The 27,592-nt window shown below is 38.7% G+C and overlaps 1 protein-coding gene across 1 annotated transcript in view; it reads left to right on the forward strand.

Moving 5' to 3' along the window:
• THADA (THADA armadillo repeat containing) overlaps positions 1 to 27,592 on the forward strand; it is a 161,199-nt gene that overhangs the window by 102,832 nt on the left and 30,775 nt on the right. The window contains exons 31-35 of the mRNA XM_032184350.1: positions 10,125 to 10,210; positions 21,371 to 21,777; positions 22,094 to 22,215; positions 24,006 to 24,078; positions 26,637 to 26,781. Coding sequence (XP_032040241.1) covers positions 10,125 to 10,210; positions 21,371 to 21,777; positions 22,094 to 22,215; positions 24,006 to 24,078; positions 26,637 to 26,781 — 833 coding nt within the window. The remainder of the gene's footprint in view (positions 1 to 10,124; positions 10,211 to 21,370; positions 21,778 to 22,093; positions 22,216 to 24,005; positions 24,079 to 26,636; positions 26,782 to 27,592) is intronic.

A 27,592-nucleotide genomic window follows, 5' to 3' on the forward strand; every position in this document is an offset into this window, starting at 1 on the left:
ACATTCTTAATGGAGACCACAGGAGGGAGAAAAAGACTTTGAGGCTCTGCCAGACGTCAAATAATCTATGCTGCTAACCTCTAGTCATGTGCCGTTTCCTAGCTGAGAGCTTGTCTGCGCTGGGAAAGTTTACTTTTAGGGCTGCTTTCCTGAAACTAGTGTGGAGTAGCCCTGTCTAAACCCACCAGGCTTTGCATTTTGCAGAGAGTCACTGGTTGGTCTGGCACGACTTGCCTGCCGGCTGTGCACCCACCCCGCTTTGTGACCCCAGTGCCCCCTGCTCTGCTGAGCTGCTCTGAGCCCTCTGCGTCCTGGATGGGGCTGTCAGAAATACCAGTGGGCCTCTGAAATACCTCTGACAGAGGGGCACAAGGTTCAAGCTCACTTAACAGGCACATGCAAGAGCGATTCAAGGCTTGAGCTCAAACCCGGCTTCACTGCCAGCTGAGGTACTTGCTGCTCAGCCATGCTGGCTGCAGGATGGTCCAGCTAGACGTGCTTTGAATGAGGGAAATCCCACGTGCATTTTATAATGCTACAGAATACATTAACTTACCAAGCTGATGGCTGTGGCGTTCCACCAAGCCTCTTCTGTCCCCTTTCCCACCCGCTTTTGGCAGGGTTATGTGAACAACAGCAGGCAGGGAATCGGTCTTAGGAGGGATTTCCTGCTAAGGATGTTTGGGCTTGTGGCTTCACTATGGTTTCAGGACTTAGTGACTCAAGAAGTGTAACCCAAATATGTCTTTATTCTTCTTGCTGTCTCTTTGGCCAGACAGCAGGTCATTTCTAATGAGCAGACAGTGTTTTGTGCTTTAACAGTAGCAGCACAAAGAGTTTCCAGAGGCGTATGCAGGCACATTTAGGTGTAGACATAAAGTGACCATGGACTTTCTGCAGGTTTGCAATAGCCCCTTTGAAAGGAGGATGTTATTTGGGAGCTGGGAAGGGGTGTATAAACTTTTCAGAACAGCAAAAAGGCAACAAGCAAGAAGAACTCCTTAGCAGAGTTGACCAATTCTTCAGATAGACCCCATTGCCTAGGAAGCCCTCTGTCCTTTTTTGAAGGACAAACCTTCTTGTCCTTCAAAAACCATCTCTGTCACCTTCCTGTTTTCTAACTTTTCCCCTCCTCCATATCTGTCTTTAAAATCTATACTTTCAGAAGTAAGTTATCTTTGATCTGTGGTCTATATGCATTACACAGCTGCGTTCAAATCTGAAAATAGTTCTAAAGACTGAGCCTGCCTCTGTGGAAATCTTTTTACAAGGTTTTAAATCAAGAGGTTGCTTTCTGTCAGCTGGGCTGGAGCAGTAATTCTTGTGTACACTCTTACACAAGTGAAACATCGAGGGAGAATGATTTTTGTCCTGTTCCAGCTGGAAGCTAAGCATACCAGTGTGAGCAGTTGCTGCACATCAGGTGTGCAGTGGTAATTTATTAATCTGCACTTACTGAGCCATGAGCCTAATTTAGTGTAGTTTGTCTTTTATATTACTTCTTTTGAGAGCACAGTCATAACAGTTACGTCGTTCTTTATAAATGTATTCTTGGAGGCTTCCATTTAGACCTTACGTGCTTTTAGCAGACTAAGGCAAGTTTCTGCACTGCTCCAAATCCACCCTTTCACTAGTATCCTTAAGACAGCTACAAATTGCTTATTTATTCAGTTGATGATTGCTTGGTTTGGAACATTTGCTTTGGATATCAGTATAGACATGTTTTAACTTCAGACTGGAGTTGAAGATGTACTTTGCATAAGATAAAATGTTCTTTGACTCCTGTTCCCAGGTATGCTCCTAGCTTAAATATGCAAAGTCAGGGAGTATTAAGAACTGAAGAACGTTACTGAAGATGTGTTCTCTCCACCACTGCAATGTCCAGAGTAGGCACAAAACATTACAGTTACAGGTTTAGGGCATAAATCCTTGCTTAGGTCTGAAAATGATTTCCAATAAGTAAACCAGAGTTTTAATTAGGTAAAATTCATTAAATTTGCACATGGGATTTGTTTGACCTCTCATATTTTTAGGAGGCTGCTAACGGATCACAGGTGGTTCTCATTAAGGGAACAAAAAAGAAAACAGGATTATTTTATCAATCTGGTATGCTTTAAAAACAACAACAACAAAAACCCCACACCCTTCCAGCATCGTTCACCAAGGACAACCAGAGCACAGTTTTTTTATTTATTCTTTTTAATAGTTGAAGCTCAGGCGGTTCTTGGTGATATCACAATGCACCTACCAGGTAAACTGACATTACAGCAACGTACTCATCTGGCTTTGGAGTTATCCTCCCACCTAAACCACCAGACCAGCAACTTTCCCTTGGGAGAAATAAATGTCTGCTATAATGCAGGATGAGCTGATCTTATAGCAAGTCACTCTTATAGTGCCTTGGAAGGTCTTTTAGCAAGTCAAGGGGGCTTTTCGCATGGTAATTACTTCAAGAAGATATCAGCAGCACAAATAGGCAATCAGATGCCTTGTTACTCGATGTTTGTATTTCTGTGCGGGTGTTCCTGCACTTCCAGGAACTCAGCAAGGATTACTTGGTAGTGTAGGCTTCGTTTTTTTGCTGTACTTTTTAAAAATGCTTTCCATTAACATTTAGGTCTATTGGCCGTGATGTTCACTGATGTGCTGGTTTTGTATTACATGGTTAAAACTGTTATGGCCAAAGTTTAATAATTAAATCTATTATTAATGTCTCCTCAAGAAGAACAGAGGAAGGCCATGCATCTTTTGATATTGTTGTTTCAATGCTACGTGGCATGGGCTCCAAGAGTAAATAGATTAAAATGTGAAGGTTGCCTTCTAAGGAAATATACCCCCCCCAAAAAAAACGGTCTTTAGACTAGTGCAGAGTTGAAAAGCTACTAACCAAAACGTTAGGAGATTTATCTTTTAATCAGCTACTTGTTATATGTGTAGGTGTGATTTCCATAAGCTTTGTGGTCTCCACGAGTGACAAATGCTTATTTTCCACATCTCTCTGTGTGGTCAGTACAAGGCCAGCTTGGCCTGCTTCATCAGCAACACTGTAAGGATAAAACTCCCTGTGGGCTACCCCCTAAGGGTTAGGTTGAGTTGACTTCATCAAGATTCAAACATCGCAGGAGATGCACTTTGTGATGCATTTAGAAGATTTTTAGCTCATGATTCTAATCCAGGTCTTCACAAATTGGTGAGGGAGATGGCTGGGATTTTTTTTTGTTTGTTTTGTGTCTGTCTTAAATGGTCAAGTACCCCTTCCTAATTTAAGTCCTACAAAAATATTCCCAACAATGTAACTGAACGTCATGCGCTGTATTGTAGAGTGCATAAGCGTCTACTAGTGAAAAAAATGTAGCAGAGTAAATCCCTTCAAATGGAATTGTATTTTTGTGGAGCAAATTGCAGGCTCCACAGAAGAAGAATCAGGCCATGGAAAGAAAGAGAATACTTGGCAGAGATTTGCCATTCTTCGGGAAGAAGTGAGCTGGAAATTAATAGGGAGAAAAGATATACTGTAAACCTCAAATTTACTTACCAGTTGGCCAGGCTGAAAAGGTGAGTTTATGGAAGACGAAGGCTGCGAAGCACAAAATAGGAAGATGCATCACAAAAGAGGAAGTTGCATAGATGCTGTCCATACATACCAGCTGATGTGAGGACATGCTGGACCTCAGTCAGAATTCTTCCCTCATGTACCACGGCTAAAGATGGAATTCCAGTCTCCATCATATGCAAAATGTCGACTTGCCAGAGAAGTTTCTGAGGTTCAGAAATACAAGAACTTGTGCAAAGGCTTTTGAAGTATCCTGCGCGTATTTGATAGAATATGGTCCTTATGAAACCAATTTGATTTGTCTGTTGGAAGCAAAAACTCTAATACTGGTGGCAAGAAAGTAGAATTTGGGGCTTAAATTCAACTGCAACAACCTGATTTTTTTTGCCAGCTGAAATATTAAACTTAATAGATGTTAGAGTATTTTTTTAGACAATAATACATTACTTAAGCAGAAGAACAGCATGGTGTTTAGCTGTTGCAGGTTTTTTTTTTTTTTTTTCTTTAAACACGAGGCTTTTCCTAAAACACTATTGAAAAGCTTAATGCCACAAAGGAGTGTTCTCAGGAATTTTAGTTTTTTTTTTTTCAGCCTTTCCAAATGCTCTAGAAACATACGGCATTCCAGCAACAGTGACTTTTTCATTAAAGACCAGGTAAGGAGTAGGCAGGTCATGTTCGCTTTGAAAACCAATGTGAAAACAGTCACCCAAGTCATAAGGATGGGTATTGTCTTGTACTCAAGGCAGCAGTGAATCGGCCTTCAGAAGAGCTGCCCTTGTAGTCTTGCTGGCACTGGTTTCTTTACCCAGACACTTACGAGCATCTTGTGAACGTTTTGGACGAAATACAGGGATTTGTAGGCAGCTTTGTAAGTTGTGTAATTTTGACCGGAGTTCTACATTAGCTTGATTCATGAGCAAAATCGCATCATCAATTTTTAAAGATTGGGGCTGCAGGTAACAAATGTGAGTGCGTAGATTAGACATAGCTGAAGTCTAATAAACATAAACACTGTACTTTACTCTGGAAAAAAAAAATGATGCTGATACCCTGTGCACTTAATATTGTTTTACTGTGACTAAAGGTGATGCACCTATTGCATGTTATTAGGAGGAGATGTATTTGAATTTTTGTTCTTAATATTACCTTAAAGTTATTTAATATTAAATTCAAGTTTAACAAACGAGATTAGCTTGTATTCGTAAATCAGCACGGGTTGGAAGAATTGAAATCACTCTGACTCTGAAAAGCTTGGAAGCTGCAAAATGCAGAGCTTTTCTCAGAGCTTTTCCACAAATGTTTTTTGGGTGTCCCTAGGATAACTAGATAAGTACACTAAGGTATGTGTAACTAACTCACAGGAGAGATGTTCGGGGCTTTTGCTTAACAGGCATCATCTGGCAGGTAGCGTTTGAAATTCATTACAAGTGTTTGTTCGCTTGAGTTTGAGGAAATATGCTTTGATTTTTATGTCATTAGATGTTTAGTAAATATAAGTTGCTGTATGTTTATAGTTCTTGTTCTGCTAGTAGTTATGCAACATCTGTTTCCGTATGAGGAAAAACTATGAGCAAAGAGCTCTGCCTCTTTGGAAAATACTGAATTTCCACTGAGTATAGAATAACTGAAAACTGGTATTAGTTTATTAACACCACCAACTTCGTTTTCATAATCAGTGACTTGTATCTGTCTTGCTTATGTAACAAATGTGATATTATTATTGTTACTGTTGTTGTTTATACCTAAGTGAGGTGATGCTCTTTCGGAAAAAGAGGAACGTTCCAGGAGACAAATATTTGTCTTTTTTAGTCATCTGACTGAGCCTTGTTGGAAGTTCGGGCTTTTGAGAAGAGAATGGGAATCTTCAGAAGCTGTGCATAAAAATTCATTAGTACTTGCTCTACATAAATGTGCCTTGGCCTTCCTCATTTATATGTAGAAATTTTGATGGTCTTCAGACCTTTGTGAGTAGAGGAGCAAGAGGCTATAAATTTAGTTTGTTTTCCCAGTGTTCTGACAGAATCGAGGCCAACGTGGTGAGCTCTCCACGTTCTTTCTTCCTCGTTTCCCTTGGAAGAGAAGGTAATTGGCTCTGTAATTCATTAATGCTGATCTTCTTTAAAATGAGCAGTAATAGAAAAGACAATGAGTATGAGAAGTTAAGCCATATGTTCCTGATGCAGTTGGAACTGTGTATGAGCAGGAAGTCTGTAACCAAATACTGCTGATTGCTTCAATAAATGCCAGTTTGCTTTGTGTCAGATTTACTGTCCAGAGTCAGCAAACCAGTGACTACCTTGAATTGAGCATGACTCAGTTGTAGAAGGTGAATCAAACCTTTAAAGATAATATTTGTGGAGCTCCCCCTCTTGAGAGTCCAGGATCGATTGCATGCTGCACTAGCCTAAGGTGCAGCCGGTGGTAAAGGTGGCACAGAAATCAAACCAGACCCAGCCTTATTGTAAGGCTCCAAAGCCAGCTGGACCAAAATGCAATACTGCACGGGAAACTTCTGGACATGGTGATTTAAATTTACATTTACAGAGAGGGAATATCTTGTGAGGGGTATGCTTCCTGATTCACCTACCAGTCTGCTTCTTGTTTAATACACATAGCTTACTGTTACTCCAGTGACACAGTATTCTGTGACTGCTTTAACTGGTCCTCTTTGTAGGTGTTTGAACGCGAGCTCATGAATTTAAAAAGAGTATTTAATTTTGTTAACCCTTTTATCTTAAAAAATAAATAAATAAATAAATAAATAAATCCCTGGACTCAAACAGTTAAGAAAAGGTTTCTTTCTGCAAGCAACTTCCAAGTGTTTTCTAATTTTATATTCACATACCACAACTTAAAATGATATTGCAAAGTCTGACAGCCTCATTGCCAATTACTTGCTCAGCCTTAATGATAAGAAATTGGCCAGTTTTGGAACATGGTGTTTTCAGGGTCTAATCCAGAAACCTGCTGGAATGTGTCAAAATTAATAGTTCGGAAAGCAATGACTGTACTTTCAAATTAGTATCTGCAGTTCAGCCACACCTTTAAAAATAAAAGAAAATAATTGAATAACTTTTATATATATATATATATATATTTTTTTTTATATATATATATTTTATTTTATTTTTTTCCAATTTGAAAATACTGTTACACTGGACCTTGGGCGAATAAAAAAAAAAAAAATCTGTAGGTCCTTTAAAATCTTTAATAACTTCAGCATTTTTGACTTCATTTGTTTCAGTCACCTTGTGTCTTCTGTTGAGTTTCATGATGATCTAGTTGGGAATACAGCTGCTTCTCCTGTCATTGTTTTGTTCTTCTTTATGAAGTTAGAAACTCATTACTTCTGGGCCTGATCCTTTCTAAGCAATGATCCTTTCAGTTTCTGCATGTGCTTCTGAAGGTTGCAGATGTCTTCTCCCATTCTACCTGGCAGGGAAAGCCTGTGACGGTGCTTACCTTTTTTACCTGTTACTCAGTGCAGCCCAAACTGACTTCAGTCCTCAGGACAGCCTTTGGCCTCTCTTCAGTCATCTATGTTGAAATATTCATACTGGCTGTTGGTGAAATGAAACTCAGTGGTCCTCTGTGAGCTGATTTATATTGCCACCTGGGAAGTCAACAGCCAAGTACAGCATCCTGAAGCAGTGCTGGAAACTGTAGAGCACTCTTCAGAGCTCAGTGAGATCCCTGCGGTAGGCTGGCTATGAAGTGAATCCTAAGAAAAACAAAAAATGATGTGATGAACTTCTGAAAATTGTGTTTTGAGGCTTCTGGACATGTTACACAATGAGCACGAGGTCTTTAGTAATGTTAGTACTGTTTAGTACTACAGCTGTTTGACTTCACAAATGTGCTGTTCTTACACCAGCCTACCTCCTAAGCTAGACAAAACATTACCTTAACAAGGACAGTGTGGATCTCTCTGCTAACATCCCTAGCCTGCTAGTAGTACATACACGTGGTAGTGCCAGTACAGTACTACTAATTATACACTACTGCTAAGTACAATATAGTGTCTTGAGATCCACACTAAATTTCTGTGTGGACATACCCCGAGATATGAGAGTCCTACCAGTCTCTAGCTCAGGTGCAGCTTATCATCTGGAGTGAGTGTATGATGTATTTATTTCCATTAATATTCAGGTTGGAAGGAAAGTGAGCTAATTTTTGGGGTTTGGACAACTGAAGGAACACTTTTCCAGATGGCTAGAGCTCCCACCCTTGCTACCACTGTGACTTTCTTGTTTGGAGACAGATTTCCTCAAAGCTTGTTTACGAGAACACCAGTTTATTTGGGTATCTGCGTTAAACCAGAAACATCTTGTACTCTTTCCGTTCTCATTGTTTAAGTTCTGCATGAACAGGTCATCTTAAATACTGCACAGTGTATCATTTGAAATGTCCAGCATGTGATTTTTGGCTCCTAGATCTGTTATGCAAATCAAAATCTGATTGTCCTGAAGACTGAGCTTTCTGCTACAGTCTGAACAACGCTGAAATTTCTTGGTTTTGGAAAACCGAATTTCCTGTTGTGTCCGTCTGGCGCATACGGCCGAGAATTCACTAGCATCACCAGAGCGATGGAGCAAGCCAAGAACAAACATTTGGCATGTTCCAAGCTGAAAAAGCCTCATTTCAAAATCAAAACATGCATATGCGTGTACTCAGAATGTAGTAAATGCTTAAAAGCTGGACCAGAATGAAAAACGTGTCAGTATTACTGCTGTCACTTCTTCAGTAAAGGTTGCATCAGCCATGTTTTTCCCAAGACAAGGTTTGTGAGCTGGAATTTTTCTTCCCAGTGAAGTGAGTGAATAACAAGCTTTTCAAAGGAGCTGAAGTGCAGTAGGTCCATTATGAACCTCATCTTAATTTAAATCTGTCATGGCTGCTTTCATCCATTTTACAGGTATCGGAGACGTCCCAGTTTCTTCTAAGGCTTTGACTCATCTGTCTCTCCCTTTTTTCATGGGTTTGGCTTCCGAGACCTGAGAGTATTTCTTGGTTGTTTTGTTGTTGGTAGTTTTTGCTTCTTTTTTTTTTTTTTTTCTTTTTTTCAATGTAGATCTGCCAACAGCTGGATACCCAAGATACAGAAAAGAGTTCTGTTTAGTCAATGTGGACAGAAATTAAATCTTCCTAATACAGCTTTTCAAAAATAGGCCATATTGAAATTGCCTTGGTTTCTCATGGTTTCAGTTCTTACTGATCTGCATCTTTTCTGCAGGCAGGCTTTTGGCTCTCGTGCTTTAAGGCAAGTGGTAAGAGGCAAGCATGGAAGAGTTGGGGAGTTTGGATGAGTCCTTCATTAGTAAGGAAGTTAAAAAAAAATAATAATAAAAAAATCACTGTTTATGCAAAAGAAAAAAATCTGTTAAAAAAGAGAGTAGTAGCTTGTAGTTGACTGTGTGTTATACCTAATAGTGTAGACCATGGAATTAAGCATAGGTAGTTCATGGTTGTTACTGAGTTGATGACTGAAGGTGAGAGTAGTGTTTCTGGCAGAAGTTGTCTTTTTAACATGAACATAGGCTAATTCTCCCCAGGCAAATACAGCTGCCAAACTTCTACGCAAGATCCTCAGACCTTTCATTTTCATGTCATGATCACATATTTTTCTTGAAAAACTTTTTTTTTTTTTTCCCTGAATTTTAAAGATGTTACAAAGTTCAGAATGTTTGCTGGAACGTAACTAATTAACAATTTTTTGAAAGAGCTTCAAATGTCAAGATAAACACACACAGTAAGTGCCAGATAAAATAAAAATGAAATATTGAACAGAATTAGTCATACTTTAAGATTGTGCCTCTTGATTCTGAAAGTTTTGTTTTAGAGCAAGTCCCATTGGACTCATCAGAATAATTTCTCTGTTTTGAACTGGATTTCCTGTTCACATATAAAGTAATACTTCAGGAAAGGTTTTCCTGGCTGAAACGTACAGTGATAATAATATAAAGAAAAATAAAGATATTAACCTCATTTTACATTTCTAATTGGAGAGAAAACATTTATCACTTGTTGTGTGAGGAGATGGAACAGGAAGTAGCCTCTTACCAATCTTTATTATATGCACAAAATCCCCTATATTCTTGTCCAGAAAAAAAATAAATCTAATTTTAAGAACATGCATGTCTCGCTAGTCATCATAAAAACAATGAAAACATTAGTAGCTGAAGATTTATTTTTGTTAATGCATTTAATTACACAAGTTAACCATGCACAAAATAAAGGCTTTCCAAGGCAAGCTGAAGTATCAAGTATCCAATAATGATGAAATATATAAACTGAGATTTGGATGGGGAAAGGTGTTGGGATTCTGTTAGGGAAACTGTCATTTGTAGTGGACCAGGATGTGAAGCTTAGATAACTTGGCCTAATCATTCTGCACATGCAATCTAATTTGATGAATAGTTGATCTCCATTAATTAAGTAAAACTGACTTAAGGCAGTCCATCTAGCAAGTGACACTTGCAGTAATGCATTTTTCTAATTTGTTGGTTCACTGGTTGTTTCTGAGCATGGATGATATATGTATTTCATCATAATTAATTTGATTTTATAGGCCAAATCCTTGTTTGGTGACCAGAGCTGCTTATCTCGATGTCCTTGTGATGCTGAGTACTCACCTGAGAAAGTTCCAGAAGCAAGGTAAGTCAGATGTGCTGCTCTAGAAATCAGATTGAATATCTATGTGGAAACTTCTAAGCTGTGTTGAATCTAGAGAGACAATAATATATTACTTGTACGTGTGGTATCCACTGAGTGTTGGAGTCCCTCAGGTGATCTAGCTGCTTCATATAAAATGGCCAGTTATTGTGTCTTCTGTAGAGTCCTGGAGACCGGTGATGAGAAGAATGGGATACTGCTCTGGGTCAAAGCCTGAAGCGATGATTTTGCAGTATTCCTAATTCTAGAACTGTGTAACCACAGAAAACATGCCCTCCAGTTTCCCAAAATGTTTTGCTGAACCAAGGCTGTAAAAACAAACAAACCACAGAACATTCCTGCTTTAATCTTTCTCCAAAACCATGGAGACCTTCTGAGACACCTGGAATTCTTTCAGACAAATAGCATTTTTTCATATTTAGAAATTTTATAAGAAAGAACTAGGAGAACTTCTCTGAATTTCTCTTTTACATTGATTTGTTATCACTGTCAAGTTTTTTGAAGGACCAATCAGAATTATCAGCTGTTTTAATGATTGCAGGGTGTTGTTTGCAACAACACAAAATGTACTGTAAGCTATAGGGGAAAAAAAAGGAAGAGATACCCTTCCAAGTGTGACTGTGTATAGGCAACTTTAGGCCAGGTGTAACTAGGTTCCTTGCATGCCTGTTCTGTTCAGTTCTTAAAAACAACAGAATAATGAATTACCTCATCAGTCTAGGAAGACAGTTAAAGAATAGTTCCTTTTTTTCATTAAAATTATTAGTGACTAACTATAATACTGCATTTAATGCATTAGAAGAGTTCTTCATTTCGGATAGTCTTCTTTTGAGGGCTGGTCATTTTAAAACTAATCCCTTTTGTTTGTGGTGTATGGCAGGTGCTGTTTTACTCAGATCTTTGGTAGAAGTATTGCTTTTAATTCCATATTTGCTGTTCATATGCTTTCTTGTGAACATGCAACTCAAGCAGTTGCTCAGTGTTGGGTAGCACTGGCACTACCACATGCCCATAAAGAGTGATAGCTGTCTGGAAGATGAGTTGGTGATGATTGTGTCTGGAAAGAGCTTGTTCAGGTAGGCTGATGTAAGAATCTAGCCCTTAATAAACTTAACATATAGAGAAAACAACTCTCACATGTGGGTTCCACTGTACCAGAGGAAGACAGGGCGATATGGGACTCTTGGGGATCAGATTTTTCATGTCCTGTGAAGAGTCAGCGTCTCACATGGGTCCCAGATGCCAAGGTCTACTGATCAGTAAAGGGAATTTCCAGATGATGTTACAGCCATAGTTCTCATTCCATCGCTTACTGGCCACCATGTGTGACTTAGATATGGGCTACATGCTGTATAGGGAGGAACACACTAGAAAGGAGTTTCGACATGGCCTGCCTGCAGGGAGGAGTTTTTCTCCTGACTCCTTAATGTTTATTTTGGGTGGATTATACCTATAATCAGTAATTGCCTTCTTATAATGTATGTTTACTTAAGTTTTCGTCAATCCTGATATGCCACTGGCCTTGGTGATTATCCTTTGTAATAAATTAACAAACAAACAAACAAAAAATCTAGCTCTGTGTCACATCTGAAAAAAAAAACAGCCCAAAAAGTCCCTTTTGACATATTCATGCTCATCTTTCTTGATTTTCACAACTACTTTGTTAACAGTAACTCCTCTTTGGAATCAGTTTTCACACTTTTCTTTTAATCCTTATCCTCTACCTTTTCATCTCTTGCGATGTGAATCATCCCAGTCTTTTTGTGTTCTCTCCATGTTAAATTTTTTTCCTCTGCTTCTGATGATTCTCATCACTCACCCCTCAACTCTATTTCTGTATTTCCTTTTCCAGGTGAGTGCTCTTCCTTTGTTTATTTAGTGGGCTTCCTATATCCTTTATCACTCGTTTCCGATTTCCATTTTCTTTAGATTTTGGTCTGTTTTGTTTTTTAAATAATTGCTGCACATTTGCAAAGGTCTCTATTGACCTCTCCATGCCAGGAAACTCCTCTCTTTTTTCAATGCCCCTGACCAGTGAAGAATAGCCCTTTGAGCCTGAGGGACTGCAGCATGCTGTGGCTGGATTACGGGCTGTACTGGATTCATTTGTTTTCCAGAGCTCATGCAGAGTGTTCTGAATGCGGGTGCTGTATGGTAGAAGAGTTTCTCTAGAAGGGGAGCAATTATTTTTGCAGACACTCTCTGTTGAGGGACAGTTCATTAGAATCACAGAATCAGTGATATTGTCTTACTTAAAAATTTCATTCCTATACAAATTTAAAATGATGCATTTCAGGCAGTATCTACAGAGAGTAAGAACTTAGAATGGAAATATGTTTTTGAACACTTGAAGATACATTAGGGGCAGTTTTATATATCAAATGCAGAAGCACTTCAGAAGTGAAGAAGTAATATGTTTATATTAACTAGAACCTGAGTGTCCCATGACATAGTGAAAGAAAGACTGAACTCAGCAGTTAAAAATGAATGTTTTGAGTCTCACATTAAAATGTTCTGTAAGGAATAATTATTAACTGAAGCTTTATACTTCTCTGAGATCGAATATCTTACTCATACATGTGTATCTCTGGTTGTGAGCCAATTTTTCTGTTTTAATCTTGATTTGTAAAGTTGTTTCAATGAATAAAGGGTGAAGGACAAATCCAAATAAAACTGTTTCTTGATGTGTTTATCTAAGGGGCCCCAGGAAGTGCTGTATATGAGTTCCAGGCCACAGGCTGAAACTGATTTTCATCAACATAAACGGGAATGCAATGTAATGAGTCTGCAACTGGTTAAAATCAGACCACTTCTAATTGATTATGCCTGTCTAAAGGGGCTACAATTACAAAGAGATTTTTAGTGTACAACCCTGTCTGGGCCTTTCCTACGTTACGATTATTTTCTGTAAGTGATTTGTTGTCTTCAATTAATAAAATCTGTCTCTTAAAGTGCAGGACAGCCCTTAGGGAATTTACTTCACAAATTCAAAACAATTTAAAATGTCAGATAAGGAGGGCAGGGAGTAATGGATACCAAAAAGCATATTTTTCCAGCTAAAATTTTATTGCTAGCCAAATGATGATTATTTATCTTAAACCAAAACAACAACAAAAACAACAACAACAACAACCAAACAAAAAAATCCTATAGTTAGTCTGATTTGTGGATTTGGACAGAAATGTTACCTGGTTCATGTCTGTTGGAAAATAGAGCTTTCTTTTCCTGAGTTGGTATGTGAAATCTGGAGCCTTTGTTCCATCTCCTGATGAGGGTCTTCTGATGTACAGAAACAATACTTAATGCCAAGATTATTTAATTTTTTTTTTTTTTTTTTTTTTTTTTGCTTTTTTCAGTTACCATTTGCAGTTAGAATGCAGAAGAGACTGAATCAAGCCATTTTTAAAAACAGAAATGTTAAATTATATAGATAAAAACACTATTTTTCCTTCATTGGAAGCAAACAAAAATTCTTACAAGATCTGCGATTAGCTAGGATGAGCTAATGCTCATCGAATGTTTCAGTATTAATAGTGATAGATAATAACATGCAGTCAATTTGTTCTTGCACACCTCTTTGATGTATTGTTTCCACAGTAACTGTTTTTACAGAATCACAGGTCTGAAGCCTTTCCAGTCTAACAATGGACTGGAACAGTGGTGGAACAATGCTGTCTTCTCCCAGAGGATTTTCTGCTGCTTGTACCCTGCTAAAGAGCAGTTGGGTTACTCCTCCACAGGTGAAATAGCACCAAAGTGGGTTGTTCAGGAACAGGGGAAAGTTTCAAAACTTCACACTTCAAACAGCACTGGAGGAAGCAAATAACACAGGAATTTTGGGAGGGGAAAAATGCCTCCAAGTCCAGGTGAGGTTTACCAGGCGTGTCCAGCCTTAGCTGTGTTTGTAAACTTGCAAGTCTTGATCTGTGGGAGTCAGGAGGAGGTCTCTCAAGCTGTTATGCTACAGATCCAGGTGAGGATATATAGTGTCCGACTGAGGTTGTGCACTATCCTCCGATGCTCTCAGAAATGGGCTTTGCAAGGGGCAGAACTCCAGACTGCAGAGAGGCTATGCTGTGTTACAGTGCTTCAGAGGACAAGATTCCTCTCTGAATATTTGAACTTTTGACAGGCGTCACAGACATTCCTGCTTTTAATTCTTCTTCTGGAAATTTATGTGTGAAGCTAAACAGTAAGATGAGAGCATTGCTGTGATCCTGCCATGTTGCTAACACAGGAGCCAGGGCAGTGCACTGTGGTGTAAGCTCAGATCTAGGATGCTCTTTCTGTCTGTAACAGATGACAAATGCCAAAAGGCAAAGTGGTCAAATTTTCTTTCTTGCTGGCATTTCAGAACACTTTTCTGATAGTATTGTGTACCAATTGTGAAGGATACAACTCACAAAAATATGCTTCACTAATAAAAGCACATTTTACTCTGTGTTGTGTTTAAAAAACAAAACAAAACATTTCTCCATAAACAATATTCCATTGTGTCGATAAAGCAAGTCAATATCAATGTAATGGGGTGCAAAACACAAGTCAGGGAAAAAATGAAAGGGAAAATCTACTAAAGATAATCCTGTCTGGTCATTCTTTTATCTTATATGCATACTGTCAGTCTCCTGGTTGGTTTAACCAGGAGTATAGTGTATTAAAATTTTGAGTTCAATGAGAATGAGAAGACATTTCAATAGGAAACCAAAGTTGTGAATCAGTAATTTAGGAGAAGAAGCCACTTGAAGTCTAGCCAGGCATTTTTCCCTTCTGCGTTTGTAGGGGAAAGATTTATAAAAGTTCTTGTGATTAAACAAACTCCAGTGTTGTTGTCGTCAGTGGTAACGAAGTTACTCAGTGTTTATATAATTAATCCTGTTCATAAATATCCAGTTTTGGTATCAAAATGCAGCAGCCAGTATTCTGCTCTCACTAATACATTTTTCCTTGAGTTTTGGAAACAAGCATTTCCATTTTCTTGCTGTCTTCCAAACAGCTTAACCTTTTGTAGGTACAGCTTAGTTAAGACTCTTAAATTCTCCTGTTGATCAGCTGGAATAATTCTGTGTTTTTTTGTTTTTTTTTTTTAAAAAAAAAAAAAAGCATTGCATATTTATGTATGAGATTGGCAATACGGGCAATTATGTACAACTGTTTTTATCCTTATCCCCTTTTCTTGGTGTTTTCTTATGTGACAAAATACTGTGTTTTAAGTAACATATTGAAATACCATTCTCTTAGATACCCTTGGTCTTTTTGATTTGAAGTTACGTATTGGTAGAAATAGTGTGTAAATGTTTAGATGCTTTGCAATGAAAGCACAATTATTTATTTATTTTTAAGTAGCAATCTCTCAAACATTTTGCCTGAATGAAATTGTAGTTAAAGGGCTTTCAAATAGCATTTGAAGGTTGTGCCCACCAGTTTATTTTCTGCTATATATTGTACTTCTTTGTTTTTCTTGTTTTGAAAGGAAGCTAAATGGTAAGTAAGGTGAGTTTTCCTGCAGGCTAACTTAGAATCTGATAATGTCTACATGGTAAAAAAAAAAAAAAAAAAAAAAAAATTGGCAGGAATAAATAGGTTAGTTATTTTAATCATACTGTAACTTCCTTTACCTAAATTCGTAAGAAGTGTAGCCAAACAATTATTGTGAACAAAAACATTGGCAGTTTGCTAATGCATGTTTTGATTATTTGGTCTAATTAGCTTAGAAAAAAAAGTCCATCTGAACAAATTGAAAGCAATTTTTGTTCATTATGTCACAAATTATATAAACTCAGTGTGCCAATGTATTGTCTGTGGCACTTGGTCAGCGTTACTGTTTTGATTCGAGAAAAGTAAAGATTTAAAACATTTACAGCATCATCTGAATGGTCTGTGCCTGCTGACATTGCAGTAGACAAGTCAAAAGGAAGTGTAGACAGGTAACCAATACTCTAATTCAATCCATACAGGTCTGCTTGTCCTGAAGTATCTTAGCATTATGGGCTAAAGATGCATCAAGATGGCTTGCATTTTTGTTTCTTCGTTTTACCAGCATGCATTCAAAATAAGATCTTAAACACGAACCCTCCCTTTCCATTGTAGCTCATAACTTATGAACTTCAAGATGACAAAGTAGCTTCCCATTTTACATATGGAAAACTGTCTGGTGCTGGGATTATAGAGATCGTTGGTATTGCCAGCTCTTGATGATTTAGCATGGTGTTTGAATTCCCTTTTTTAAACACTCAAATGAGTCTCTGATTCTGGAGTTATGAAGCTTTCACCTCATCTGAAACAGCCAATAACCCCCGTATCTGTCAGCACTGTTGATGGCAGAATTGCCCGGCACAAACATGGTCACTGCATTTCCGTGACTGTGTCAAATAAAGCTGAAACTAGAATATCCACGTCACTGGCAGACAGGAGAATGAAAGAGCTGAGGATCAGATCGTTGGAGGGCCAAGATAGAGGGAGTTATTTGGGATTGCACAGACAGTAAAATGGTAGGGGCAGGTCGAGTACCAGGTGTGCATTATTATTTTTTTTCCCTTTTCAGAACTTTCCCTTTATACTTTAGCAAATGCAATGGGATGCTTCTGTCTGCAGTAGTAGATTATCAGTAGATTCTGGTGGTCCCTCCTGTCTGTAGTTTTGGATTGTGTTGTGAGTACTGATGCTTAGTCTCTGATGTTGAAGATACTGCAGGAGTCTTTAAAAGAAAACATCCTACTTGAAATATGGCCTTCCCCTGATCATAAACAGTTATCTTAGTTCTTCATTGCAATAAAAGAGGCTTTTCTGTTCTTTGTTTCTTCTTCTCATTTACCAGTGACTTCTCCTAATCCACTTCTAATAAAAAGGGAAAATATGAAATAAAATACTTTTCCTTGATACTCATCTAGGAAAATCTTTTCTTAGCTCTGATTACATTTCAGCCTTCCATATATTCCTGCAGCCTCTTTAGATAGCCTTGGATAGAAGGTAGTTTTTGGGTGCAAAGGATTTTAACCTCTCCTCAGTCCATAAGAGATTCCAGCTTCCTGCAGATCTTGGTGAATGATGCTGAATATCCAGATTTTTGGTGTTTGGACCTTGTTCCCTTCCCATAACATTGTGCTGCAGATGCAGCAACATGTTGTTGTTGCCATTGTAATTTTATTGTCTGACTTCACAGTGTGTCAGTATGATTTCTGGTGTCTGTAATAATTTCTTTCCTTTCCCCCTACTTTGTTCTTCTCTTCTGGAGCCTCTAGTAGGAGGATGGTAGATGGCATGGATGCTTGAGGGGCTGCATGCAGGAATTGATCTCAGTATTTATCCAAAGTGTGAAGATACTTAAATGTATCATAATCACAGATTCAGTAAAAAAGCTCCTCACAGAGAGGTGTCAAATTGGCAGTAGCCTAAATAGCCTCTGTAAAGTTACCTGGTCTAACAGAAATACATAACCAATGCTGTACATCAGCTGACAAGGTGATGAAACTTCAGGTTTTAAATATAGAAGGAATTCAAATGATTTCTGTCATTTGTGGATGAGCATATAACTCACTGTAAGTATGGTTTGATCACAAATAGGATAAAAAAGCAAACTTTCAAACCTGCCCCCTCCCAAAATGACAACCATGTCAAAATTCTATATCCCTAACTGTCAAAAATAATACTAATTTTTTCCAAACACTCTTCTGAAATAGTACAGGGAATGCATGTTTTGAGTTAGAGATCTACTTTCCTAAGTATTAGTTGTCTCTGTTGATGATACGGATGTTGTGTGCGTATCCCAGTGTTGCAGACATAAAGGGATTGAGGAAGACTGCGAGATGTTCGTGCGCTGTGGTGAGTAGAACCAAGTGGTTGTGTAAGATGTGTCACATCCTAGAAGAGAGCCTTCCTGTCCCACACAAATGAGGCAATCCTTAAAGGGGGAAAAAAAATTAATCCACTTAATTCTTGGGGGCTTTTCTGCATCTCTTGGCGTCCTGGAATAGACTGCCCTTTGCTATGGTCCATGTTACGTCAGCCAAAATTTGTTCTTTCTTGCAGCAGCTGGTCGTCAAAATTGTACAGTATTTTTTGTTTGTAAATAAAAGTGTGCCTCTACTGCGTCTTAACAGCACCAGACATTCACTCTGGGAACCAGTGTGCTTTTTTGGTTTAGTCAGATACTTTGTTTTAAGCCAAAGAAAAGAGTTTACTTAAAGTTAAGCAGAAGAGAAAACATTTACATGAAAGCCAGGAAGGATTTCATAGAGATGAAGTTGAAGGCAGGAATATTTCCACCGCATTGTAGTAAGACGGGGGCGGGGGGGGGGTCTTTCCTTCTGTATGTATTTGTGTGAAAGAGAGTGTTGGAATGTGTAGACCACAAGATGAATGTAGAAGGATCTGCTCTGTGGTGCTCTGAGGCTAAGCAAAAATGTAGACAATCGTATTTTGCTGTCAGTCTTCCTGTTGAGACATCCAATTTTGAAGAGACCTTCTGTAAAATAGATGAGCCAGGCTGCCCAGTCCTTCACAACGAGATGGGAAAAACAGAAGTCATCCAAAAGGCTTCCAGAAGAGAACAGGCGTCTGATAGGCACCAAAGGAGAGCATCTGTGCCATAAAGCTATTGCATTGCAGTCTCTGCAAGCTTAGGAGCTCTAGGAGCTAGTAGCTCTGCCAGGTTTCTGTATGGAAATAATTTTCTCTTCCAAAGAAGATGACACAGGGTGAGGCTATGTTGGCCTTGCAAAATTCAAGTGAAACATCGGATCTGAAACATGGAGCATGGCCAGCTCCTGGCTTTCACAGGAGTGCCACTGCTCGCTGTCATAGCTGTCCCTCACTGTAGAGCAATGCAGACAGGACACGAGGCACTTCTTGCAAGTCTTAGGAATACCCAGGTGGTACGAACAGCTAGGGGAAAAGCCTGCCGCCAAAATGCGGCTGAGGGCAGCAGGTAGAAAGCTCTGAAACTGAAGCCATTTCTCTTCTGGAACTGAGGCACTTGAGCTCAAACCTTTCTATTTCAGCTGCCTGGGATTGCTTCTGTTGTAAAACCGGTGTCTGTGGAGTCTGGCTGTGTAATAAATAACTGGGACCACAGCCTAATCCCTCTCCAAGGCAACCAGACGGTTCAGAAATTAAGGAGTTCTGGCAGCTGGATACTTGTCGTGTGACATAGGCATTAATACTAGTTTATGCTATAATTCTGGTATTTAATGCCAGTCTGTTTGGAGGGGTTTTGGAAAATGTGGGGAGTAAAATGTACCGATTTGCATGTTAGGAGATGGAAGCCATCTTGAAGATTATGCTGTGACATGGGTTCACGGTGATGCTGCAGTTTCTTTGGCTACATCAGATCCGGTCAGAAAACAAACTTTGGTGAAAACATGTATGACAGAGCTAATATGTCTGCAAATCTCTTTCAAACACCAAATTTCTTTGAAGCTGGTCCAGAATTACTCAGAAAATGCTTCTGCCTTCTATGCTGGACAATCACAACCATGTCAAGTTTCCATGTAAATGTCAAACATGTTGAGATGGCTTTGCAGGCATTCGGATTTGAGTATGAAAGAGCAGGAAATTTCACTGTAAATAGAAGGATTAGGGAAACATCTTCAAGGGCAAAAAAAATTAAAAATAAATAAATAAATAAATAAACAGGATTCCATATTTGCATCACAGCTTCATGTCAAGTTCAGCAATTTAATGGTAAAATTTGGGTAGGCTTTTTGGTATTTTGGTAGTACTCCCTGTTTACTGAATTGTAAGTAGCAAAATATGTGGCAATGAGTTATTCCCTTGTAGATACTGAAGAAAACTAGCTAAGTCTGCTTTAATCTTTGTAATCTTTGTATTTACTTTTAATGCAATTTGATACAACAAACAACCTTCTAACATCCTGCAGCACGAGTTGCAGCGTTTTCTCTGGATGAATTTCTCTTTAGGACTTTCCCTTATTTCATGTTTATATTTGAATTTTGTGGGATATAGCATATTAATTTCCTTGCGGCACAAGCAACACAAACATCTCCAAACTGGGCAAATACCTCGGGTTCAGTATCACAAAAGTCTTCGTTCCTGCTGGTGATGGAGATGGCTGATGAACTCAAGGAATGTGAGGATTTCGGTCTGCGTCCGTAGGAGGGAGAGGACTGCTGATTGTTTCTTACATTTTGTGTCAACATTGACAGCTTTGATGGAGCCGGAAAGCCTGTGGCACCGCAGACAGAAGTGAGCTTTTTGTTAACTCCAGGAGGTGGTGGTGCCCTAAAGCAGGTTCTTGGGCTGCGCTGTGCAACTGGGGGGCAGTCACAGCAGTGCAAGGTGTTGCAGTTCCTGCCTCCATGTATGAGGTGGATTATTACTGTGCACCTCTTTTTATTTATTTATTTATTTTTAGGCATAGGAAAAACATAACTTTTTGTTGTTGTTGTTTTAACTCTATAAATTCTTTAGATTGGTACAGACAGGAGAAATCTATTTACGTAGCAAGGGCATCTTCTTAACAGTATCCTTTACTGACGGAAGCTCTGCAAAGGGTGGGACTTCCAGAATGACCAGAGTGGCCCTGTCCTTGTTTCTCCTGACTTCACTTGCAGCTGGGTAGGCTGACAGAGAGCACTTTGCTGAGCCAGTCTCTGATTCTAGAGTTACTCAATCAAGGGGGATATGATTGTATGTTTGTATTGATCCTTTTTGACTTTCCAAACTACCTACTTTTTTTTTTTTTTCATATATATATATAAGTATGTGTACATAAAGCACTTTTTATAGTGACAATGCAAAACATACACAAGTTGCTGGACTGTTATTAGCAACTTGGTTTAAGAAAACGCCAATGGTTATAATTGGATGAAAGGCAATCTACGAAGTCTTGTAGTAGTCTTAAGTTGTCTGAAGCTCTTGCCACATGATGGACAATTTATAGTTTTCAGAAAAGTCTGTGTCCTATTTATTTGTATTTAAATATGAATAGACATGATATCTAGGAGAGCTTTTTAATAATTTAAATTAGTATAAAAGGAGAATCTATGTTTTCATTTTATTCCTGAATTTATCCTGGGGAGGCCTTTTGCATACCTGAAGTTTTTCAACTTCAGAATGATTTTGTTGCCTGCAACAGATTGTAATATCTTGGATTTGTCACTTGACTTAGTTTTATTCTTGTTTCAGGAATGCAGCTGCTTGAGTTCTGGGAAGAGATGAACAGAGTTATCTCAGATTCTGAACTGATGACAGGAGTTCCCTACTCATCTGCAGTACCTGGACTGACACAGTATCTCCAGAGCATCACCAAACTTGTGATATCCGTGCTATCAGTGACAACAGGTGCTGACATCCAGAGCAGCAGTTCACCTGTTGCAAAGAAAATAGCCAAGCCACCATTGTCAATACATCATCTCCTTCATAGTGAGTTTCATGAAGTACGTCTGCTTGCATTGGAAGCAGTGTTACTGTGGCTGAAACTAGAGAATGCCAAACAGATTGCAGAAGAAGGTGTGTTGTGTTTGCTTGTTGACTTGGAAGGCATTCTTCTCAAAATGGCTCTGAAGGAAAAGAATCTCGACTGTTTTTACAAGGTAGGAGTGTGCTACTTTATTGATGTTTGGTATGTTTTAACTAAATGATATTCTTAATTTTTGTAAGTATATTTCAAACATACATGATGTTTTAAAATACTGTTTGAGTAGTTTTTTTGTACCATTGAATAGATCTTTGTTATAATTCTATAACATGTTCTTTAGTAAAGGCAAGAACTTTCCTCTTCGCTTTTCTAACACTATCAGGAGAGAACCTTCTTAGAGTGGGGCTTAAGTCAGATTTTTATTAGTCTCGCATGTACACATTCACATTGAGATTGTTTGTAAATTTTTTTTTTGTGAATTGTGTGTGCAGGTGCTGGAAATTCTGTACATGATGGATCTCAGAAAAGTGCTTCCGAAGACTGACAGCTCTATAAAAATGAATCCAAATGAGCTCTTAACCTGGAGTTTAAACATTGTAGATATCTACAACAGGTATGGTCTGCCACGAATATTAGATAGTTGTTTTTGAAAAACCTTGAATATTCAAGTGTCAATTTATTGGGTTTTGGGGCTATATGTTGATTAAAAAAATCATGTAAGCATGGCCTATTTTGAAAAAAGATACCTTCTGATGAGATTTTTTGGAGAAGTTAGACATGGATCTGAATTGTTAAAAATGGCCCTCAAGTTATACTGGCAAGCACCCTATAAATGTCCAGCAATACGGTTCACGAATAATAAGTTACTACATCTATCAGATGATAGCCAGTGACTATAGCTCTTCCAAATGGCAATCAGGAAACACCATTTATGCATAGAGGTGAGGATCCAAACACACACTAAATCACTCTGCATCTGCTATCCATTCTATTCTGGTTTTCTATGGACGATCTGTAGAAAGTGACAGACCCGATTTCACTTATTGGATTAGCAAAAGCAGTTAACCTTAAAAATAAAAACCTAGGCCTAACTGGTCTTTACAAGATTATTTGAATTTAGGCTTTGTTTCTTGTGCATTGTGGCCTGTTCAGCCATGCTTAAATTTATGTGTGTTGTATATTCCATCCTGTAGACTGGATGCATATCCCCAGTACTGATGTTACTCATTTTTTCACATTATTTGGATGCAAGTATAAAGTTTTGAATGCACAAGAGAAGAAAACTGAGACTTAGCTGTACCTTCAGATCTGGTGCACACACTGTCCTGAAGTCTAACTGGTCAGGGCTGGCTGCTTCTGCTCGGGTTTCCTAACCTGCAGTATATATTGGGAGAAATTGATAGTCTAAGCGTAGATTCAAGTGTATAGCACATCTTTGAATGTGCCTCCAGAGAAACCAAACTGTCTGTCTACTGTGTGCTCCCCTCCATCAGTATATAGTTATTGAAAGTATATAGTTATTGCAATCCTTAATGAGACTTAATCAGCAGTAAGTGCCAGTTTGTAGTTCACACTGAATTAGATGGCTGTGTCAGTCTGTTCATAAAAGAATGGACAAACAGGGTGAAAAGCGTCCAGACTCTGAGGGCAAGACTGTCCTGTTGCTAGTAGTGGTGGCTGTCTCTTCTGGAAATCATACAGATATCATGCCACCATGTTACCAATCTATAATATTTAGGATTTAGAGTGTAGGACAGCATGAGATAGCTGTGCACATTTGTGGTTGATTTGCACAAAATTTGTCAAGTTTAAATAATGATGTGGTGTGTTTATTTCTGGAATGAAATAAGATACACTTGGTAAAATAACACTGGCTGGTGCTATTGAAAAGGGATGTCATTGAAATAGCAGACCGTATTGCTCAGGTGTTGCCATTCCCTGCCGAGAGACCCAACCCTTCAGGAGCCATGGTGCCAAGCACCCTCTCTTGAGACCCCCTGAGCAGTACCGAGGCTCAGGAGCCAGCAGTTGGTGCATTGTGCACTACTGACTTTCCTAGCAGTTGCAGAAGAGAGATTTCTGGAAAGTAATGCCAGCTTGAAGAAATGCTCTTGTTTATCGTTGCAAATAATGTCTGGTTTGTTTGACTCAGGTTCCAATTTCAAATGTATTTTTCTACAGGAAGGTAAAGAGGTGAAGAAAGAGCGTATTTTATTTGCATATTAACTGAAAAATTAACTAACATCATGATCTGTAACGTAAAGCTCTGAGTGCTCAGCTTGAAAAACACCCATTGGTGATAGTCAGGAATGATTAAGAGCTGGCTGTTTTTCTTCTAGAGATGAAATGATGACAGAAGTTACTGCTTTGTTTTGATATGTTCTTTACCTTTTTTTTTCTCAGTGCTGAAATTCAAAGCGTAGCTCTCAAATTTGCCTCGAAGTTGGTTATGCATCTTCTACAGAATCATCAGCAGGTAAGAGAAAACGAGCAGCTTAATTCTGGAGTTTTCGATGGTAGAAGTAATGTGGCTCCTTTTGGATAGAAGCCCCAAGCTTGTGTTTTCCTGTGTCATGCCCCAAGCATTTGTTTTTCTGCCATTACGTCTTCCCTTCTGAACTAAGCACTGCATTTGGAAGCAAAACCTCCACCAGCAGCACCTCAGTACATCCCTTTGAAAGTTATTCCAAGCTAAAATACGTAAATAATTTTTTTGATGGATTAATTTCAACTTCTGAGACCATCCGAAGTAGTCACTATGACGTGGAAAGAAAAAGGCCAACTAATTAACACCCTGGAATGAACCATCTGTATCCTGAAGTTGTGGTTCCCGGTTGCAGGGGGGCAGCAGGACGGCCTTTCTGAGGGGAGGCCACAACGTGCGGTGGTGTCAAGGCTGATCCAGCCTTGCCAAGTCTCAGCCTGGAGTCACTGCTTTCCGAGCACTGCAGCCTGCTGTTTGTGTGGAGTTTCTCACTGAATTTCCTCTTAAAAATTGTTTTTTGAACACTAGAATAAATATCAGAACCCTTGTAAAATTCAAGATGCTCTGTTCTCTGTTGCTGTTTTTATGGACTATTTGATTGAGACTGATAGCAACACAAATTACTGCCTCACGTTTCTTTAGATTTTAAGTTGTCAGTCTGTGATATCACATATATATGCATAGAGCAGTGCTGATGCAGCTTTTAATACCAGGCAATTTTTATTTTTTTACGTTTTCGAAGATACAAAACACACTTTATGGATACTTAATTTTTTCCTTACAGCTGTTGTGTTTTATAAAATACACAGCAGAATTGATTCACATTGTATGTTACATAAACTTCTGTCTCATTAAAAAAAAGCCACAGAATTGCACACGAGAAGTGGGAAAATTAAAATGACTTATGTTGTTAATTCTTTTTGTTTAAGAAAGGCAAAATGCACGGACTTCAAGTCATAAACAATAAAACACCCATGGTAAACTTGGGTTCACAAATAGACTTGGAACATAATGTTGCTGTGCAGTTTTCTGATAATTTATGAAGAGGAATTAGTGAAAAATGCTGGCACGATCTGAGCTGTAGTGACGCTAACACAACTCCTCCTAATAAGCTTGTAAATCATGGGAGACCTAAGACATCTGTATGGAGAGTGCCTTCTGCTTTATAAAAGATCAGGTACACCAGGAGTTTTACATCTAAATTTCTTTGGGCTTGCATTCAGTTTGTGCATCTGTAGGAGGGGTTGCTTGAGATAATGCATGTGTCCGTTCAAAATTTGAGTAATTGCAATCTTTGAGGAGATTTTTATTTTGTTTAGCCCATTACAAACTCTGTAGGAAATGCTCAGGCTCCGTCCCTGCGTGCAGCGCTGGTACACAGGCACGAACCACTCCCAGTGAGGCAGAGCACGAGCGAGGTTTCATTTGCCCCTCGATGAGTCCTCCTGCACTTCTGTGCCCTTTAACTTGGCTCACCTTGACATTGGTTCTCTTCTGTACCTTACTTGCTTCATTTTTTCACTTTCTTTAGTAAAAACAAAATTAACAGAAAAGGGAAAAAAAGTATAGTTGCACACAGCCTAAATGTTTCCAAGCTGAGCTTGTGCTCCTTTTCTTTTCATACACGAGGACTACTACTTCCCTGTTACAGCCCAGCTGTCCGAATGGACATCAGAGTTGACAAGCCTTGGGAGCACAGTTCAATTTGCGAGTAAAATGCATGTTATTTCTTTCTAAAAAAAATCTGAGCCATCGCTACACGTCAAAAAGAGTCAAAGCTTTGGTCCGTTATTCCCAAGTTGTCATTTTCCTAGTGTATGACTGAGGACTAAATATTTTCCACAAGGTGGCAACTGAAGGTTTTTTTTCTTTCCTGTTCTTTTTTTTGTAACTCTCTGGCTTTCAGGATAGCAAGCTTTGCTGCATATCAGCCACCAATCAACCAAGATTCCTTCACTGTTTTGAATGCACATGCTGTCAGAGCCCAGGTTAGCTCAGCAGTATCAGTAAAACCAATTGTCCATCCCCTGTATCTGCAGAGGAGACAGATGCAGCTGCTTTCTCCTGTTCACCAAGCACTGTATTGTTACCAGAATTCCTACCATGATTGATTGCTACAGTTCACATGCTCTTTGCTGTTTTTCCAGATGCGTGTACTAGTCTACATGTACGATGCTCCCGTGAATTCCTTTTTTTTTTTTTTTTTTTTTCTGTTACAGTCCAGTGTATCTGTCTTTAGCTTTCATGTTTAGAATAGAGGATGAAAGGACATGTTTTGACTTGTGTGGTCATTGGCGAGTCTAGTGTAAAGGGGCAGAGTAAGAGAATTGACTATGAATATGGGTACAACTAAAGGAAAACCTTCTATCTTAACTGTTTGTGACATAGCAAACCAACTTTTGAATGGACATAAGATTGACCATGTTGGAAAAAAAAAAAAAAAAAAAGGGTTTTACTAATGCATTGTATCTCTTTGGCAGTTTAATATGATAGTCACCAATACCACTGAGTGGTACAGTATATTTCTCCCACATGTTTTCTGCTTTCAGATTTCAGAGGAGGTCTTAAAGAAATGGGTTCAACAGATAATTTCTTTTTGTGGAGATGAGCAACAGACAGAAATGCTGTTAGCAGCTGCTGAGGTACTTAAAAGTATAACACCATTCCTTCTGATCAATGAGAAGCTCGTTCTTGGTGAGTAGTTTGAACACACTTAATTTTCTGGATCTTTTTAGATGAAACCCGGTTATCACATGACTGTATTATGGTACATGTATATGCACACATAGTCAGAACACATAATCAAATGGTATTCTGCATTTTTTTTTTATAGGACAGTGTACTAAACATTACTTACTTAAGCTATGAAGTTACTTAAATTCTGGTAGAAAGAGCACATGTGTAGAGCTTCTTGCAGTAACTCTTCAGAAGGGGAGTGTGAGGTGCTGTAATGTCTGCAGGCCGCTCTACATCTCTGTACAGATTTACTGGCTTGCAGTTACTCTGACCCAGGTCTTTCTGACATATTCTGTTGGTGATGTGGACATGCTTTTAGTTGCCCAGCAAAACTCTGTTGGCTGAATGTTGAAATTAAAAGCTTCAGTCTAAGAAAAACATTCTACTGTGGAACAACACATTCTACTGTGAGAATGGTTAGTAATTATATCACATCGTACTACAGAGGTACGATGATTTTTTTTTTTTTTAAAGTTAATATTAAACAATCTACTTAGAAAACCACCCAACAAACAAACAAAAACCCTTCACAGCCTTATTCAACAACATATTACTGACTGAGAGACAAAGCTATGTGAAATTCTGTGGTCTACTAAACAGAAGAGTTTATTGGTTTTGTTTTTTTTTATTTATTTAAAGAACTATCCCCTTTCCCCCCAACCCTCCCTTTTTTTCCCTGTCTTTTGAAAGTACAGAGTAAGGGGATTTTGTGACTAAAAGGCTAGGGTTTATCCAGAATGATAAAGAAATTGTTTTGCATCTTGAGCAA

The sequence above is a fragment of the Aythya fuligula genome, chromosome 3, assembly GCF_009819795.1.
Source record: "Aythya fuligula isolate bAytFul2 chromosome 3, bAytFul2.pri, whole genome shotgun sequence".
Lineage (NCBI taxonomy): Eukaryota > Metazoa > Chordata > Aves > Anseriformes > Anatidae > Aythya > Aythya fuligula.